General features: G+C 46.5%; 1 protein-coding gene across 1 annotated transcript in view; it reads right to left on the reverse strand.

Moving 5' to 3' along the window:
• LOC309368832 (uncharacterized protein) overlaps nucleotides 1-19376 on the reverse strand; it is a 61326-nt gene that overhangs the window by 28859 nt on the left and 13091 nt on the right. Inside the window, exons 2-3 of the mRNA XM_081909138.1 lie at nucleotides 4791-4873; nucleotides 2950-3076 (exon numbers count right to left, since the gene is read on the reverse strand). Of these exons, the coding sequence (XP_081765264.1) occupies nucleotides 2950-3076; nucleotides 4791-4873 (210 nt within the window). The remainder of the gene's footprint in view (nucleotides 1-2949; nucleotides 3077-4790; nucleotides 4874-19376) is intronic.

Consider the following 19376-nt stretch of genomic DNA (forward strand, 5'->3'; position numbering starts at 1 on the left):
ATTCACAAACTGTTACACGATTAGAGAGAACTTTCAAAAAATGCAACATCAATGGTATCTAACACCATGGAAACTTTCCAAAATGCATAAAAATGTGTCAAGTAATTGTTGGAGATGCAGAGACTCAGGAACATTCTACCATATGTGGTGGATATGTAGGAAAATACAGGTATTCTAGGAGAGTATACATGCAGAACTGCAAAAAATGCTAAAGATCTCTTTCAATAAAAAACCAGAGGCCTACCTCCTGGGAATAACAGATTAGGATATTCCACAAAAGAGGAAGGGTATCTTTTTATATGCGACGGCGGCAGCAAGAGTTTTGATCGCAGCAAAATGGAAGAGTAATGAAATCCCCTCTATACAAGATTGGATCCAAAAGCTGACAGAATATGCCGAATTAGATGGTTTATCAGAAAAAATAAAGAATAAATCAAAACAGGAATTTGTTTCAAAATGGGAGATTTTCAAAGAATATCTGAAAAATAAATATAGTAGTTTAATTTCTGTTGCAGCACTCGAGGAACTTCAGTAATAGTTGCAAGGTAGATATAAGAAATTAGATTTGTTAAGAATAAGTTTAATTATGATAAAAGTGTGTATTGGGAATAAGTAATATGAATTTGAAATATGGAATAGACGGGAGGTTGGGTCTTTAGTGTTAAGACCAATAGATGTTTTATTGTTTGCTAAGAAAATTATGTGTCTATGGTTATTTTTGTAATTTGTGTGTAATTTGGTATTTGTGTTTTTTTCTTTTTTCTTGTTGTATAAATAAAAAACTTTATTTTTTTAAAAAAAGACACTACCTTGCTTGGTAGTGATGGCATGAAACACGCGAGTTTCTTTAATCGGAGAAGAGGAGAAGAATCAGAGAAGATTTACACCCTACTTGCATTACACCGACTGTGAAACACCCAGACAGTGTGATGATCTGGGGTTGTATGGTAGCAAAAGGTGTGGGCAGAATTTGCGTCATTAATGGGAATATAAATGCTGGAAAATGCATAAACGAAATACGTGAGCCCAAACTGAAGTGTTCCGCAGGTGATCTTTTCCCAGATACCAAAGCATTTATATATTTTCAGCAGGATTCAGCTCTATGTCATGTTGCTGCTGTGTACATTCAAGATAATGATATTTCACTGCTGGAATGGCCTGGGAATAATAATAATAATAATAATAATAATAATAATAATAATAATAATAAATTTTATTTATATCCTGCCCTCCCCAGCCGAAGCCGGGCTCAGGGCAGCTAACAACAATAAAACAGTACAACAGTACAACACAAAACTCTAAAATCATTCATTATAAAATTAATTCAAATCAAACCAATGGCAACCATTGGGCCAGAGCTCCGTGAAGATTGCCGAAGGAGGGAGTCAGGCTGTGCCCTGGCCAAAGGCCTGGTGGAACAGCTCTGTCTTGCAGGCCCTGCGGAAAGATGTCAAGTCCTGCAAGGCCCTAGTCTCTTGTGACAGAGTGTTCCACCAGATCGAAGCCACAGCAGAAAAAGCCCTGGCTCTAGTTGAAGGCAGCCTAACCTCTCTGTGGCCTGGGACCTTCAAGATCTTTTTATTTGAAGACCGTAAGTTTCTCTGTGGGACATACCAGGAGAGGTGTTCCCGTAGGTACGAGGGTCCTAGGTTGTATAGGGCTTTAAAGGTTAAAACCAGCACCTTAAACCTGATCCTGTACTCCACTGGGAGCCAGTGCAGCTGGTATAGTACCAGATGAATGTGATCTCGCAGCGAAAACCTTGTAAGGAGTCTCGCCGCGGCATTCTGCACCCGCTGGAGTTTCTGGGTCAGTCTCAAGGGCAGCCCCACGTAGAGCGAGTTACAATAATCCAGTCTGGAGGTGACCGTCGCGTGGATCACAGTGGCTAGGTCAGGGCGAGAGAGGTAAGGAGCCAACTGCTTAGCTTGGCAAAGATGGAAAAATACCGCCTTTGTTATAGCTGTAATCTGCGCATCCATGGAAAGGGAGGTGTCGAAGATTACACCCAAACTCTTAACAGACGGTGCTGGCACTAATTGCGCCCCCGCAAGAGATGGGAGTTGCCCCCCCCCAATGCCATATCATCCCGTCCCAGCCACAGGACCTCTGTCTTTGAAGGATTTAGCTTCAACCGGCTCCCACGTAACCATCCAGCCACAACTTCCAGACATCTGGTCAGTGAGTCTGGGGCCGAGTCAGGATGGCCATCCATCAACAGATAGAGTTGGGTGTCATCAGCATACTGATGGCAACCTGAATAGCCCACACTTTAGTCCATGCTGAATAGCCCACACTTTAGTCCATGCTGAATAGCCCACACTTTAAGCCAATCAGAAATCTTTGGAGCCGACTAAAGAAACTTGTAGGTCAGAAGCAACCCCGCAATAAAGCCCAATTAACAGAGGCAATAATTCAGTCCTGGTTTCACATTATTACAGCTGCAGAACTAAAAACTTGGCTCACTACAGTGGTACCTTGATTTAAGAACAGTCCTGCTCCGGAAAGTTTGTAAACCGAGGTACCACTGTATCATCGTCATCACCACCACCACTGCTACATCTACCTGAAATTCAACAAGTCTAGTTCCTCTCTGGGATGGATTTTGTTTGGCCCAGTCATGGCATCCCCTCCATCTCCAATGTCAGTCGTCTCTTTGGTCAACCCAAGACTGACAGGAGCAAAAACAAAAACAGAAAACCTGAAGCTACTTATCTTTCTGAAGCTGACATTGAATATGGCCTGGCCAGCCCAATCATGGTAGAAAAAGGAATAATCTGAGGAAGATTGTTCAAAGAGAAAACTGTAAGTTACTCTTTATTGTGGGGGTGTTAGGTTCCCAGGTGTTATAGGGGCCACTATTGAGCTCTGTGAAAATATGTGAGGTTGGTCTATAGACATATTTTTTGAATTTCCAGGCAGAAAGGACGATCCCACAGGGAGCCTTACCAAGAGAGGCCAATATCCCACGATTCTCCTCCATGACGTCCTTATGCAGAGCTCTCTGGTCAGGATCCAGCAACGCCCACTCCTCGTCCGTGAAACGAACAGCAACATCTTCAAAGCACACTGGACCCTAAAAGAAAAAGGGAAATGTCCGCCTCTGAGACAGCAGAAATATGATCTGCTACACAATGCTCTGTTGTTTCCTTCCTGTTAATTGCTGTGTTTTTTTTAAGTGATTCTTTTGCTTCCCACTTTAATAATGGGAGCTTCTTTTAACAAAGGAATTCTTGTATTAGGCATTTACCGTATTTTTCGCCCTATAAGATGGACTTTTCCCCCTCCAAAAATGAAGGGGAAATGTGTGTGCGTCCTATGGGGCGAATGCAGGCTTTCGCTGAAGCCTGGAGAGCGAGAGGCGTCGGTGCGCACCGACGTCTCTCGCTCTACAGGCTCCAGGAAGCTATCCTCAAGCCTTGCACGCCCGAAGGGAGTTCCCCTGGGTGCGCAAGGCTTGCGGGCGGCAACCTGCAGCGCGGAACACGGGGCGCCCTCCGGAGGACGCCCAGTGCTTCGTGCAGGTGTCCGCTAGCTTTGCGCACCCGGGGGATCTCCCCCCGGGAGCCGAAGGCTTGCGGGCGGCAGTGCGGAGTACGGGGCACACTTCGGAGGCCGCCCCGTGCTCCGCGCTGGTGTTGGCCAGCCTTGCGCACCCAGGGGATCTTCCCTCCGAGAGCGCAAGGCTTGCGGGCGGAAGCCAGCAGCACGGAGCACGGGGCACCATTTGGAGGCCGCCCCGTGCTCCGCGCTGGTGTTGGCCAGCCTTGCGCACCCAGGGGATCTCCCCCGTGAGCGCAAGGCTTGCGGGCGGCAGCCGGCAGCACGGGGCGCCCTTCGGAGGCCGCCCCGTGCTCTGCGCTGGTGTTGGCCAGCCTTGCGCACCCGGGGGATCTCCCCCCCTCCGTGAGCGCAAGGCTTGCGGGCGGCAGCTGGCAGCGCGGAGCACGGGGCGCCCTTCGGAGGCCGCCCTGTGCTCCGCGCTGGTGTTGGCAAGCCTTGCGCACCCGGGGGCGCGTGGGCGCCCTGAAACAGAGGGTTCCCCATACTGCAGACTGTAGAGCACCCCTCGCGCCAGGCAGACATGGGCCAGCCCCACAAGCTCGGGGGACAGCGGGGAGGCGCAGCACCGCCATCCCACTGCTCCCCGACCTGGTTTGGGGGGGGAAATAAAGGAAAAAAAAATTCCCTTTATTTCCCCCCCAAAAAAGTAGGTGCGTCCTATGGGACGGAGCGTCCTATGGGACGAAAAATATGGTATTTTATTGCCCCCTCTACTCTCCCCATGCACTGTTCTGGGGAGGGAACGTCAGGGGAGGAGTGGAGGGCAGTTCTCTTTGTGCTGCTGATGGGGCTGGCTAGGGGAATCCTGGCCACTGCTGGTTATGCTTTCTCCAAAGCTTAGAAGCCTATTTTAGCAGTCCATGGTCAATGTAGAAATAAAGCAGTAACTACAAATGAATCCTGCTGGCAACATTCAGAAGACTGGTATGAGGTATCTGGGCAGGAAACCCCACAGTTCACAGCTGCAATTTATCAGCAAGAACACGATATTCACAGACCTGGATGAGTTTCGGGCCTCATGAGAACAGCAGCTCATTCCCTGAGCCTCTTCCTCCACAAAAGCCGCTGCCGAGAGTAAAGGCCCCCGACTCCCGACAGCTTTCCAAGTCCCCTCCTCTCTGGGGTTTCTGGCAAGGGATCAAATAGTGCAGCATTGTGCAGCCTGCCTTTGCTCCTCCATTGCTCCATCCCTCAGCCTCTGGCCCCACAAGGCAGCTTCCCCTGACCTGATCTGGTTCCACAGCTGCTGCTTCCCTTCTGCTCCCATGAAAAGATGGACCAGGAGGTCTTGCCGGCATCATTCTGTCTCCTGCAAAAGAAAAAAAGGTAAGCAGGATGCCAGGAGTGCCTGATTCTCTCACAGGTGAAATAGGGCATCTCTAACTTCAGATGGGCCTATAATAATAATAATAATAATAATAATAATAATTTATACCCCGCCAATCTGGCTGAGTCTCCCCAGTCACTCTGGGCGGCTTCCAATCAAGTGTTAAAAACAGTACAGTGTTAAATATTAAAAACTTCCCTGAACAGGGCTGCCTTCAGATGTCTTTTAAAGAGAAGATAGCTGCTTATTTCCTTCACATCTGAAGGGAGGGTGTTCCACAGGGCGGGCGCCACTACCGAGAAGGCCCTCTGTCTTGTTCCCTATAACTTGGCTTCTCGCAATGAGGGATCCGCCAGAAGGCCCTCGGAGCTGGACCTCAGTGTCCGGGCAGAACGATGGGGGTGGAGATGTCCTTCAGATATACTGGACCGAGGCCATTTAGGGCTTTCAAGGTCAGCACCAACACTTGGAATTGTGCTCAGAAACGTACTGGGAGCCAATGCAGATCTCTCAGAACCGGTGTTATGTGATCTTGTCAGCCGCTCCCAGTCACCAGTCTAGCTGCCGCATTCTGGATTAATTGCAGTTTCCAGGTCACCTTCAAAGGTAGCCACACCTGCTGAGAGCATTTGGACGGTGGTGCCCATTTCATATGTTAGTTGTGCAGAAATACTTCTCTCTTCCTCTGCACGCTTGTTCCCAGCTGTTCTCCCCAAAACAAGATGAAAGGAACCCTCAGATGAGTTGGAAAACCAACAGAACAAGACCAAACGGAGAAAACCCACCTTCCTCCTTACCCAGTGGACTCTCTCTGGTGTCCGACGGAGGCCTCTCCAGGTCCATTTCTACAAAATGATCCTTTCCCTGAAAAAGAAACAACTGTAAGGGTGTGAAATCTCATTCCATGGATGCCTTCTCAGAAAAGGATGGGCCATCAGCAGACCATTATGGGATGTTCTCTGTCCTGTTTGGAGCCCCTTGGGAGTATCTAGAGGAAAGTCTCTCTCACCTGCTTTCTCTCCTCTGCCTGACTCAGGAGGAAACCTTCGGCCAGGGCCACCGCCTGGGAACTGGTCTCCGCTCCGCATTCCCTCACCCAGCTCTCCATCTCCGGGGGAAGGACAGCCAGGAACTGCTCCAAGATCACCAAGTCCAGTATCTCAGCTTTCGTGTGCCTTTCTGGCTTCAGCCACTGGTGGCAAAGGTGGTAGAGTCGGCTGCAAACCTCTCGGGGTCCTTTGGCCTCCTGGCAGCAGAACTGCCTCACCTGCTGGCTCTGCACCTCTGAGCGGAGGGTGTCCTCCTCACCCAGGATCTTCTGCACAGAGTTTTCCCAGAATCCCCCACTGCTCCCAGTTTGGCTTGCATGGCCTCTTCCTGCTTTAGGGCCAGCTGAGTCTCGCTCATCCATCTGTGCTCTCAGGAAGCCTCTGAGAGATCGGAAGGAACCCTTTGGTCTTCTGCCAAGTTCTGTCTGTCTGAATGAGAAGCTCTGGCAAATCCTACAAAGCAAATACATTGTTCTGTTACAGAATTTGTAGGTCAGAAGAAACAACAGAATCTGTAAGGAAGCATGGATGTGTCTTGACAGGTACCAGGGCTGGATGGCACCACAGCCCAAACCAGGAGAGATCTTCTTTAAAAAGAGGAGAAGGAGGAAGCACCCTCTAGCCCTCCTAGAAGGAAGATTGCAAAATGCGGAGGCAACTGAAGGGATTTCTGTGAGGTGAATCAGCCTGGTTGCTCCTGCCTTCCAGTCAATGCATGAAGTCAGAACTGACTGACAAGGGAGTCATTTGTATCTTTTGAATAACGGATGCTTGGCTCTAGTGGGGGTCTCATCCGGGGGTCCTCAGGAGTTGCTCTCCCCCCACCCCCACTGCCCTGCTTCTGTCTCCTTTTCTTAGACTTGGACTCTCTGCCGCTCTCCAGGCAGACCCCTGGGGTGGGGGTCTCTTTTTCTTTGCTGTGAGGGCCAAGTGGGCAGAGCCAAATACATGTCCCTTGAAATTTAGGCAGCTAATTTATTATTATTATTTTATTAGAGAGCTTAACCCCCCACCCACAGCCACTGATGCCAAGGTCCCTGGAGGCTCAGTGAGTAGCAGCGCCCATTTCCGGCTGCTTTGCCAGCCACAATCCCTTTGGGACAGAGAGGATGTGGTTCTGGGATGCCCTGCTCTGGGTGCGAGGGGATGGCTGCAGTGGCCTCCGTGGGGGGCTGCCCTGGGAGACACTGGGAAACTGGTCCCCAATGCAGCAGCCAGACTCTGGGCTGGGATCCCTCTCTTTATTCCTGGCCTCTCTTTCTCACCTTTCCTTCCTCCCTCCCTGTGGGGCGGGGGCTAGTCCACCTCCTCGTCTGGCTTTGGAAAACCATTTGCACATGTTACCTCGGTTGTGCAATGAGGCTGAGCGATGTCACACAGAGTTAAAGTCCCAGGGACTCCTTTGTTTAAAGAAGGGAGATTTCGTGGGAGTCAGGGATCCTCTGATCTGCAGGAAGGGGAGCCGAGCAGACCTGGCCCCTCCCTGGCAGGACCCTCTCCTCCTCCCTGACTTGGGGTCCCCCCCCCGCAGGAGCAGATCAGGCCCCCCAGGCCCCCTCCCCCGCTGCAGCTCTGGGACCCCCACCAGATCCCAGAGAGAGAGAGAGAGGAGACTCACCAGATCCCAGGAGGGGAGAGCGAGGCAGCCCTTGCAGGAGAGACACCGAAGCAGGAAAGGACTGGGGAGGGGGGGGCCTTGGCTCTGAAGGACCTGGCCCCCCCTTGCTTCCTGGCCACTCTAGGAAGGCAGCTCGGTTCCCTTTAACCCTTGCCAAGCCGAGTCCCTCCAGCTCAGCCCTCTCTCAGATTCTTATTATTTTTTATGCATTTTGGGGGGGCAGCTGCCCCCCCCGGCTGCGCCAATGCCCAGATATCCTTTTGGAGCGCGAGGCTCTTGGCTGGACTCTGAGCATCTCCCTCCCTTGGCCAGAAACCAGAGGAAAAGCTTGCAGGGAAGAGGGCTTTGCAGGAGGCAAGGAAGCTCCTCCTGGAATTCAGGAGTGGAGAGAGAGGAGGGGATCCCAGGGTCATCTAGTCCAACCCGAAGCAAGAGGGGGCTGGTCTAGTTCCCTAAACAGGCAGCCCTGTTGAGGGAAGCTTTCAATATTTAATAGGTTATTGTATTTTAGTGTTTTATTGGAAGCCGCCCAGTGATGGGCGGGATATAAATAAATTATTATTATTATTATTATTATTATTATTATTATTATTATTATTATTATTATTATTATTATTATTACAACCCCCAGTAAAGCAGGAATCTCAGCTAAAGCATCCATGGCAGATGGCCCTCCGATCTGTGCCCAACTGCTCTTAGATGTCCCTCAAGGCAGCGGGTCCTGAGTTCGAGCCCTGCTGAAATAATCGCACTGGCTGCCAAGGAGGAACCCAGCGAAGTTCAAAATAAATAAATCCTATTCTCATCATAAATCAGTAATACTTTCTTATGTATGCTTTCTATGCTTTTTTCTGCCATTTCCCTTTGCAGAAATGCTTAATTGCTTATTCAATGGACTGAAAATGGATGGTTGTTATTATGTTTAGGGAAGCTTTTAATATTTGATGGACTATTGCATTTTAATATTTTGTGGGAAGCTCAGCTGTACCTGCTGGAGGTGATTCAAAACCATCCTGGTGAGTGATGGGTGGTGTGGGGGACCCCCATGGGGAAGTGGGGGATGGAGGGGCTTTGGGGGAGGGGTTGTCCGTCTGCCGGAGAAGAGGACCCTACTGGCCTAGGCGCATGTATCCTGTTTGAAAGGGGAATCATCTTAGGGACTTCCTGTGAACATCTGGGTCAGGAATGCTTTTCCTGGAATGGACAAACACACAAGACGTAACCGGCTGGGCATTCACACAAACAATAATCTTCTATCTATTCTTATCACAATATCAAATGTTGTTTTTTTTAAAATAAATTTTTATTAATTTTCCAACAAAATTATACAATTTTATCCAAATTTTGACAAATTAAATCTTTCTTGGACTTCCTTCAGTTGCTATCCATAGTTATTCTTTAGTACGCATTCCCTTCGTTATATTGCCATTTAACGCCTCCGCCTTCTATTTATTTTTGACAATATATCTTAACTTTTACAGTGCTTCTTGAAACCCCACTAGCGTTGTTTGCACATCACACACCTTTTTCAGATACTCTACAAACTTTTCCCAGTCCAAAGGTTTATCTCGCACATAAACAACACATAAAGTGCAATAATATAGACGGAAGTCCCAATAAATCAGTTCATTCATAAAGACCAAATGTCTGCTAAGTCCAAATTGGGGACTACTACAGTTCCACATTGTTGACAAGGTGTGATGGCCTGGGATTCGGACTTGGATGCTGAACCTGAGGGATCCCAGCCTGCACAGGATTCCCCGCCTCCAGAACCAGCTGAGCCAGGGCTGGGGCATGAGCCTGAAGGGTCCTCACCTGTGCTGGGTCCTCAGGTGCAGGCACCAGCTGAGTCTGCTCTGGCTCCTGAGGTGATGGAGGACCCATTGCCTGCAGATGCTCCACTCTCAGCCCTGTCAGAGGAAGCTGAGGTTGCCTCTGGGTCCGGTAACCCTCCAGCCTCTCCTGAGCTGCAGAGGCTCAGGGTTAGAGAGGCGAGTCACCAGAGGATCGGGGCCACCCTATGCCTCAGGGCAGATAAAAGCCGACCAGCCCCAGTCCCAAGTTGCAGAAGCAACATTGTTGGTTGCTAGTTCCTGCCTGAGCTCCTGACCCACCCCGGTTCCCTGCTTGCAAGCCTGTTCCTAACTTCACCCAACTCCCTGCTCTGCACCCAGCTTCAGCTACTACGGACTGCCTCCATGTTGCACCTTTGACCATGGACTGGACTTGGACCTTGCCTCGGGTTAATTCAATGGGTCCCCGGCCAGCTTTCCCATGTTTCTTGCCCAGACCAAGCTGTATATTCAGGGGCGAGCCGGGAATTTCCCCGATGACTGCACCAAGGTGCACTTCCTGATCAGCTTGCTGAAGGACCGGGTGGCCAAGTGGGCATTGCCGGTGCTCCGGCAAGACTCTCCCTTGCTGACAGACTATACAGGGTTTTGCAACCATCTGGAAACCGCGTTCGGCAACCCTCAGAAGGGGAGTCAAGCCAATCGGGCGATTCGGCAGTTAAAACAGGACAAGTCCACAGTGGCCGCCTACGCCACAGAATTTTGGCCATTGGCACAGGACTTGTCCTGGAATGACTCCACCCTTCAGGACCAGTATCTCGAGGGGCTTTCGGATGAGATACTGGACCAGCTGGCCATGATGGATCACCCCACCACGCTGGACACCCTCATTCAACGGGGCCTGCAGATAGACGATCGGTTGGAGGACCGTCGCCAGGCTCAGGGCCGCCAGCACTCCCGACTCCCGGCTCCCGGCTCCGGTCCTTCCCAGCAGTTCCACGGCCACGGCCAAGTCACTGGAGGAGCCAATGCAGCTTGGGGCAGCGCGGCCTCGCCTCTCTACCTCGGAGAATACTCGGCGTCTGAAGGGGAACCTGTGTCTCTACTGCGGCGGGAGTGGACACTATGCCCAATCTTGTCCTGAGAAAACGCCAGCCACAGGGAAATGGCCAACCCCAGTAGCCGATGGCCCAGGCTACCTGGGGTCCCAAACATTGCATGATGGGCCCTCACCGGTGGAATTGCAACACCTCATGGTTCCGGTGCATCTATACCCCCCTGGCGGGCCCTGGATTCTCACCCAAGCTCTGGTAGATTCAGGGGCAACCCGCTCCTATATGGACTCTGCCTCCGCTGCCCGTCGTCAGGTGCCACTCCAGGACAAGCCAGAACTGGTACAGGTGGAGGCAATTGATGGACGGCTTCTGCGCTCGGGTGCCGTTCCTCAGGAGACTGAGCCCTTGGTCCTGTGTCACCAGCAGCACCGGGAGGTGCACACCTTGGACATTGCCACCATGCCCCGGTTTCCCCTGGTGCTCGGGATGGACTGGCTGGAGTCTCACAATCTTCAGATTGACTGCGTCAATCAGACTGTGCGCTTCCCAAACCCGTGTCCCCATGCTTGGTCCAAGATGCTAGTGGCCGCCCCCACGGGGAAGCTGCGTCAATGCTCCCCGCTGATTATCAGGAGTACCAAGAAGTGTTCAAGGAACACTTTCAACTGTGGCATAGACCTCCAGCCCGGGGTGCCCCTGCCTGTGAGCTGCCTATACTCTCTTACAGAGCCAGAGCACTAAGCCTTGCAGGACTTCCTTCGCAAGAACTTGGAGGGCGGGTTCATTCGGCCCAATACCACGCCCACCGCTGCTTCAGTTCTCTTCGTTAAGAAGTGTGAGGAGCTTCATCTCTGCCATGATTACCGGGCCCTGAATAAGATTACCATCCCAGACCGGTATCCCTTGCCCCTTATTGCGGAGTTACTGGAACGGGTGCAAGGGGTACAGATGTTCACCAAGATGGACCTTTGGGGGGGCCTACAGTTTGATTCGGATCCTAGCCGGGGATGAGTGGAAGACAGCATTTGGGACCCGGTATGGGCAGTTTGAATACCTGGTAATGCCTTTTGGGTTGTGCAATGCACCTGCCCTGTTCTAACGGTACATCAACCACATGTTCCAAGACTTGCTAGACAAGTACGTGGTGGTGTACCTAGATTACATTCTGATTTACTTCCATGACCCAGCTCGCCAGGTGGGGCCGGAACTCTGCGTCGGAGAACCATGGGGCTATATAAATTCTAATTGGACTCCATTTGAATTCGGCAATTGTATCCAGGCTGCAATTAGCTTTTTGGTTCCTTAGGAACAACTGAGCAACTTCCCTAGAGTGGAAGACCAAAGCCTATAATAATAAAAATCCCATAGAAAGGCCAAGGCAAAGACATCTCTCTCAAGAAATGTCCAAACCAGTGCCACTACAAGGTGACATGGTCAATATGAAAGCCCTACAGGGATTGTTGCTGCTGTGATATGATGGAGGTGTGAGACCAGAGGAGAGCTAGCTTTGACACCTGGGAACACACAAAGAAGGCAGAAACAAAACAAACTGCATTTTTCACTCATTATTTGACTTTCCCGCTAAGTGTAAAGCATAGGCTTTCTCCCAAAGTGCTAGAATGCCACAAGTAATTTAGGAACAAAATGCAACATGTGTTATTTTTTATGTGATATCCTATGTCCAGCTATATGCACTGCTACATCTGCAAACAGCATTAAGAGTCCTGACATGCAAGTCTCTTAAGATTTACACGAAGGCATCCATTTGCAACATACCAAGTTATTATTTGTGGGGCAACAATTTTTTAGAAAAAAAATATAGCCCCAAAGGGGGGAACTGCTATTAAATTTTTTAGTTAATATAAATCTAAATGTACCAAGCAAACACATATATAGATTTATAAACCACATGTCCAAAACCCACAGGAAAAGTCCTAAAGCCATATTTCACTCTTTCAGTCACCTCAAATATTTCTCAAGGTAAAACAATGCACTCAGATTTCTGTTGTAGACTGCCTTTTCTGTGATGTATGTATGATGTTTCTGGGGGTGGTCTTGGACTCCAGGGCAGGCAATTAAAAATGTCTCTATTAAGGGCTTGCATGCATGGCTCGGGGTCCCCCTCCTCTCTCCTGCATGTGGGGGAGCACCCTCTTACAACAGTTAATAAAGAACAGGCTTACTGGCTGCTTTGCTTCTCAATGTTCTCTGGTTGGTCTCTGTTATTTTCTCCTACCAATAGAGAACCTACAAAAAGACTCTTTATGGGCCCTTGGGTACCCCATAAGGAAAAAGGAGGAGGTTTTTTCCCTTATATCACCTGCAATCATGTGTGGTGAGTTAGCAATTCACTCCTCCCGTTGCTGGATATGTGGCTAGTATGTCACATGCCCCTGTTTACTTTCCTAGGCTTGGAAACTGTAAGAACAGAAGTCAGTCTTATCTCTTCCGCTCTGCTGTGCTTTTGCACTGTTCTTTGTCTCCCTGTCTGTTGCTGAGGAAGAGAGAGGATGCCATTATGATCCGTTTCGTGTGCAAATGTGAGGAGCATCCCCTCAGTTCTTTCATCCAAGTCACTTATCAAGACGTTGAACAACAACGGGCCCAGGACAGAACCCTGCAGCACCCCTCTGGTCACTTTTCCCCAGCATGAGGAGGAACCATGAAGGAGTCCTCTTTGGGTTCGGTCCGTCAAATCCAGCTAACAGTTACCTCATTCAGCCTCATTTTACCAGCTTCCTCACATAAATATCACAGAGGACTTTGTCAAAAGCCTTACTGAAATCAAAATACACAATTTCCACAGCAGTTCCCTGATCCACAAAGTGTATAACTCCATCCAAAAAAAGAAAAGAATATAAATGGAGAGATTTCTTTGGCTTATATTGTAAAATCTTCAGATGATGGGCAAACACATTTTAAAAAGCATAAATGAGGATCTTGGCAAGCTGGAACATGTGCAAAGGAAGGTGATTTATGTATTTATTTAATTTGTAAATCACCTGACCAGTTGTGCCGACTTGAATAAAATATTGGTGGGGGCCAGGTAAGGCCCGCCTTGCACTATCAATCACATGGTGCATGCACACCATTAGAATGGCAATGCCTATAATGGCAGTGACTTTAAAAAAAAGTAATATTTTGCGCCCGTAGTTCAATTTCTCAGCAGCTCCCCTTGCCCCGGAGAACACTTCTAGCATTTCATCACCTCTACCTGTGGCATTGTTCAGCAGTGGGGAAAGTGACCTCTTCACACTGGATGTCCATTTGGTATGGCCCTTTCCAGGTTTTTTCTTGCTCATTGTGTTTGTCTTTCATTTGTTCTCCTGTGTGTGTTGCCAGTAGAAGCCACAATTCTGTGGGTACTCTAGGTGGTGCAGAAAGCACCTAGAAGCTCCCTAGAGGTTGAAGTGCTGATCGAACTTCAGTTTTGTGCTCTATTAATTCCAATTAGGAGTACTGGGGGTGGTTCAGATTCTGGGGCAGTGCTTTTGGCCAGCAGAGGGTGTCACAGGGCCAGCCTACTTTCCCTTTAAAGCAAATTTGGGTCTCCAGCTGTTTTTGGACTACAACTCCCATCATCTCTAGTTAGCAGGACCAATGGGGAGGGATGATGGGAACTGTAGTCCGGGAGCTGCTGGGGACCCAAGTTTGGGAAAGCCTCCTTTAAGCAACTTTTCCATTTTGCCCGCAAAGATGGGACCTGTCCATGTTTGTATCTTCTTGTATTTTGTTTTCCTCATGACCTTTGTGCGGTTTTTAAAAATTTCTTTTTAAAAATAATAATAATATTTATTAAAGTTTTAAATGTTACAAAAAGAGAAAGAGATAATTCCAAGTTAAACAAAAACTTAACAACACATCACAATAAAAAAAGAAGAGAATAGGGGGGGGGAAGGTTATAAAAAAACAGAAAAACAGAAACAATTAAGAAACACAACGAACCTTCCCGTAACTTATCTTTCGCTTACTTGTTTCCTTGAGCTCCTCGCACCTCCCTTTTTTGTATTCTAGTTCAGTTAGCTATTTCAGCAAATCCTTTCTATCTTTCCCAATTTTTATCCTATAATTTATCTTAATATAATGTAACTTTACCTTTCCTCCTTTAACAATCTATTTTTACTTAATCCTTTATAATATTTCTGCTAAAGCCATATAACTTCATTCCAGCCTCCTTCTAACATTCCTTAATTTTACAATGTTTCTGTAAATAATCTTTAAATTTCTTCCAATCTTCCTCCACCGACTCTTCTCCCTGGTCTCGGATTTCCGCCAGTTCCATAAGGTCCATCAACTTCATCTGCCATTCTTCCTGGGTGGGTAGATCTTGTGTCTTCCAGTACTTTGCAATAAGTATTCTTGCTGCTGTTGTAGCGTACATAAAGAAAGTTCTATCCTTCTTTGGCACCAATTGGCCGACCATGCCCAGGAGGAAGGCCTCTGGTTTCTTCAGAAAAGTATATTTAAATACCTTTTTCATTTCATTGTAGATCATTTCCCAGAAAGTCTTAATCCTTGCGCATGTCCACCAAAGGTGAATGTGCCTTCAGTCTCTTTACATTTCCAGCACTTATTATCGGGCAAATGGTAAATTTTTGCAAGCTTGACTGGTGTCATGTACCACCTGTATATCATTTTCATTATATTCTCTCTTAAGGCATTGCATGCCGTAAATTTCATACCTGTGGTCCATAACTGTTCCCAGTCAGCCATCATAATATTATGTCCAACATCTTGTGCCCATTTAATCATAGCTGATTTCACTGTTTCATCCTGAGTGTTCCATTTCAACAGCAAGTTACACATTCTTGACAAGTTCTTACTTTTGGGGTCTAACAGTTCTGTTTCCAATTTTGATTTTTCCACCTGGAAGCCAATTTTTTTGTCCAGATTATATACCTCCATTATTTGATAATAATGGAGCCAATCCCACACTCTATTTTTTAGTTTTTCAAAACTCTGTAGTTTTAATCTATCTCCCTCTTGTTCCAGAATTTCCCAATATTTTGGCCATTTGGCCTCCATATTGAGCTTTTTCTGAGCCTTCGCTTCCATTGGTGACAACCACCTTGGGGTTTTATTTTCGAGCAAGTCCTTATATCTTATCCAGACGTTAAACAGTGCTTTTCTGACAATATGATTTTTAAATGCTTTATGTGCTTTGACCTTATCATACCACAAATATGCATGCCACCCAAATACGTTGTTAAAACCTTCTAGATCCAGCATATCAGTGTTTTCAAGAAGCAACCATTCTCTCAGCCAGCAAAAAGCGGCTGATTCATAATAAAGTTTAAGGTCTGGCAGGGCAAATCCACCTCTTTCTTTAGCATCAGTTAGTATCTTAAATTTTATTCGAGGTTTCTTGCCTTGCCAGACAAATCTAGAAATATCTCTCTGCCACTTCTTGAAACAATCCATTTTATCCAGAATTTGCAATGTTTGAAACAAAAACAGCATCCTAGGCAGTACATTCATTTTTATCGCAGCAATTCGGCCCAGCAATGATAGCTTCAGATTTGACCATATTTCTAAGTCCTTTTTCACTTCCATCCAACATTTTTCATAGTTATCCTTAAACAAGTTCACATTCTTGGCAGTCATATTGACCCCTAGGTATTTCACTTTCTTAACCAATGTTAATCCTGTCTCCTTCTGAAACCTCTCTCTCTCAATCACTGTTAGGTTTTTCTCTAACACCTTAGTTTTCATTTTGTTCAACTTAAAACCCGCTACATGACCAAATTCTTGAATTAGTTCCAGTACTCTTTTAGTACTAGATTCTGGCTCCTGTAATGTCAGTACCAAATCATCAGCAAATGCTTTCAATTTGTACTGTTTAGCTCCGACTTGTATACCTTTAACCAATTGGTCCCTTCTAATCATGTTTAGAAGGACCTCCAGGACCGATATAAAAAGCACTGGAGAGATTGGGCAACCTTGTCGTGTTCCTTTTTCTATCTTAAATTCTTCCGTCACTACATTATTCACAATTAATTTACCCTTTTGTTCTGAGTAAATTGCACCTATACCATTTCCAAACCCTTGACCAACCCCCATCCCTTGTAAGTTTTTCCTCATGAAACTCCAAGAAATATTGTTGAAGGCTTTCTCCGCGTCCACAAATATCAGAACTGCTTTAGTATTAATATTCACTTGTAGTTTCTCTAAAATGTTAATTATGTTCCTCGTATTGTCAGACAAGTGTCTGCCCGGAAGAAAGCCCCCTTGATCTTTATGAATTTCTTCTACTAACACCTCTTTTAGTCTTTTAGCCAAAATATCTGCAAAAATTTTATAATCCACATTAAGCAAAGATATGGGGCAGTAATTCTTAAGCTGTGTCTTCTCAGACTCTATTTTCGGTATAAGTGTAATATAAGCTTCCTTCCACGACTCTGGTGCCCTTTTCCCTTCCAATATTTCATTACAGACTTCCTTTAAAGGTTGTACTAACCATTCTTTCAAGGATCTATAATATCTTGAAGTCAAACCATCCGGTCCTGGGGATTTACCTAATTGCATGTTCTGAATGGCCCCTTCTACCTCCTGATCTGTTATTTTATAATTCAACATTAACTTATTTTCTTGAGAGATTTTTTATAATCCATTTATTTTCAAAAAACGGTCAATGTCCATTTCTTTCTGCATCTCCTGTGTATATAGTTGTTTAAAGTACCTCTGGAAGCACTTTCTGATCTCCGCTGGATTCTGTATATTCTTTCCTTCCACTTCCAAATTTGTAATAATATTAAGTTTTTGTCTTTTTTTCATTTGCCAAGCCAGCAGTTTTCCGCATTTATTTGCCGATTCAAATGTCTTTTGTCTCATCTGTTTAATCTTCCATTCTATTTCCTGATTCATCATTTTCATATATTGTACTTGATATAACTTTATCTCTTTCAGGATCTCCTGCGACTTTGGTTTCATTCTCAATTTCTTTTCTCCTTCCTTTATTTTCTCCAGAATTTTATCTTTTTTCTCATTTTGGACTCTCTTCTTAATTGCATTCTGTTGCATCAGAAATCCACTCATAACCGCTTTGCTTGCGTCCCAGATTACTCTTTTTTCAACAGTGGTGTTCATATTTATCTCGAAATAATCTCTCAGGGTTTTTTGGGCCTTCTTAGTCACTTCTTCATTCCTAAACAAAGTGTCGTTCATCCTCCATCTAAAGGAACCATTTGGTGTTAGTTTCATTTCCATCTTCACAGCATTATGGTCGGAGCAAGTTTTAGGGCAGATTTCCACTTTTCTAATCTTCGGAGCCAGCCCTCTAGTTGCACAAATTTGGTCAATTCTTGTCGATGTCATTTTGGCCTCAGAGAAGAAAGTTCCCTCTATTCCCAAAGGGTTCTTCATTCTCCGTGTGTCCACTAAATCCATATTGTCAGTCATATCAAAAAAAGTTTTTGGTAGTCTACCATCCTTAGTAACTACCTGTTGTAGATACCACTCCATTCATGTCCCCCATCAAAATTATATTGTAGTCCATGTAATCCTTCATCCTGGAGAAGAGTGACTGGCACCCCACTAGTCACTCTTCTCCAGGATGAAGAGGAACCATTGATGAGCACCCTTTGGGTTCGGTCAGTCAGCCAGTTACAAATCCACTGAGTGGTAGCATAGTCAAGACCGCATTTTACCAGCTTCTTTACAAGAATATCATGAGGCACCTTGTCAAATTCCTTGCTGAAATCAAGGTAGGCTACATGAACGCAGTGGGTGCTCATCAATGGTTCCTCTTCATCCTGGAGAAGAGTGACTAGTGGGGTGCCACAAGGTTCTGTCTTGGGCCCGGTCTTATTCAACATCTTTATCAACGACTTGGATGATGGACTCAAGGGCATCCTGATCTAATTTGCAGATGACACCAAACTGGGAGGGGTGGCTAACACCACAGAGGACAGGATCACACTTCAAAATGACCTTGACAGATTGGAGAACTGGGCCAAAACAAACAAGATGAATTTTAACAGGGAGAAATGTAAAGTATTGCACTTGGGCAAAAGAAATGAGAGGCACAAATACAAGATGGGTGACACCTGGCTTGAGAGCAGTACATGTGAAAAGGATCTAGGAGTCTTGGTTGACCACAAACTTGACATGAGCCAACAGTGTGACGCGGCAGCTAAAAAAGCCAATGCAATTCTGGGCTGCATCAATAGGAGTATAGCATCTAGATCAAGGGAAGTAATAGTGCCACTGTATTCTGCTCTGGTCAGACCTCACCTGGAGTACTGTGTCCAGTTCTGGGCACCACAGTTCAAGAAGGACACTGACAAACTGGAACGTGTCCAGAGGAGGGCAACCAAAAAGGTCAAAGGCCTGGAAACGATGCCTTATGAGGAACGGCTAAGGGAGCTGGGCATGTTTAGCCTGGAGAAGAGGAGGTTAAGGGGTGATATGATAGCCATGTTCAAATATATAAAAGGATGTCACATAGAGGAGGGAGAAAGGTTGTTTTCTGCTGCTCCAGAGAAGCGGACACGGAGCAATGGATCCAAACTACAAGAAAGAAGATTCCACCTCAACATTAGGAAGAACTTCCTGACAGTAAGAGCTGTTTGACAGTGGAATTTGCTGCTGCCAAGGAGTGTGGTGGAGTCTCCTTCTTTGGAGGTCTTTAAGCAGAGGCTTGACAACCATATGTCAGGAGTGCTATGATGGTGTTTCCTGCTTGGCAGGGGGTTGGACTCGATGGCCCTTGTGGTCTCTTCCAACTCTATGATTTTATGATTCTAATCCAACAGAGTCTCATGCAACTTCTTTAAAAATTCCGATTTTCCTTCATTTGGTGCATAGATGCCTTACTATCAAAAATTTATCTCCTTGTGATTGAATTTCAATTGCAACAAATCTTCCTTGATCATCTTTAAATATAAGTTTCGGTGATAGGCTCTCCTTTGCATAAAGTACTACTCCTCTTTTTTTAACTTTTTCTGATGAAATAAATTCATGGCCCAATCT

Source organism: Podarcis melisellensis, assembly GCF_964234715.1.
Source record: "Podarcis melisellensis genome assembly, chromosome: 4".
Taxonomy (NCBI): Eukaryota; Metazoa; Chordata; class Lepidosauria; order Squamata; family Lacertidae; genus Podarcis; species Podarcis melisellensis.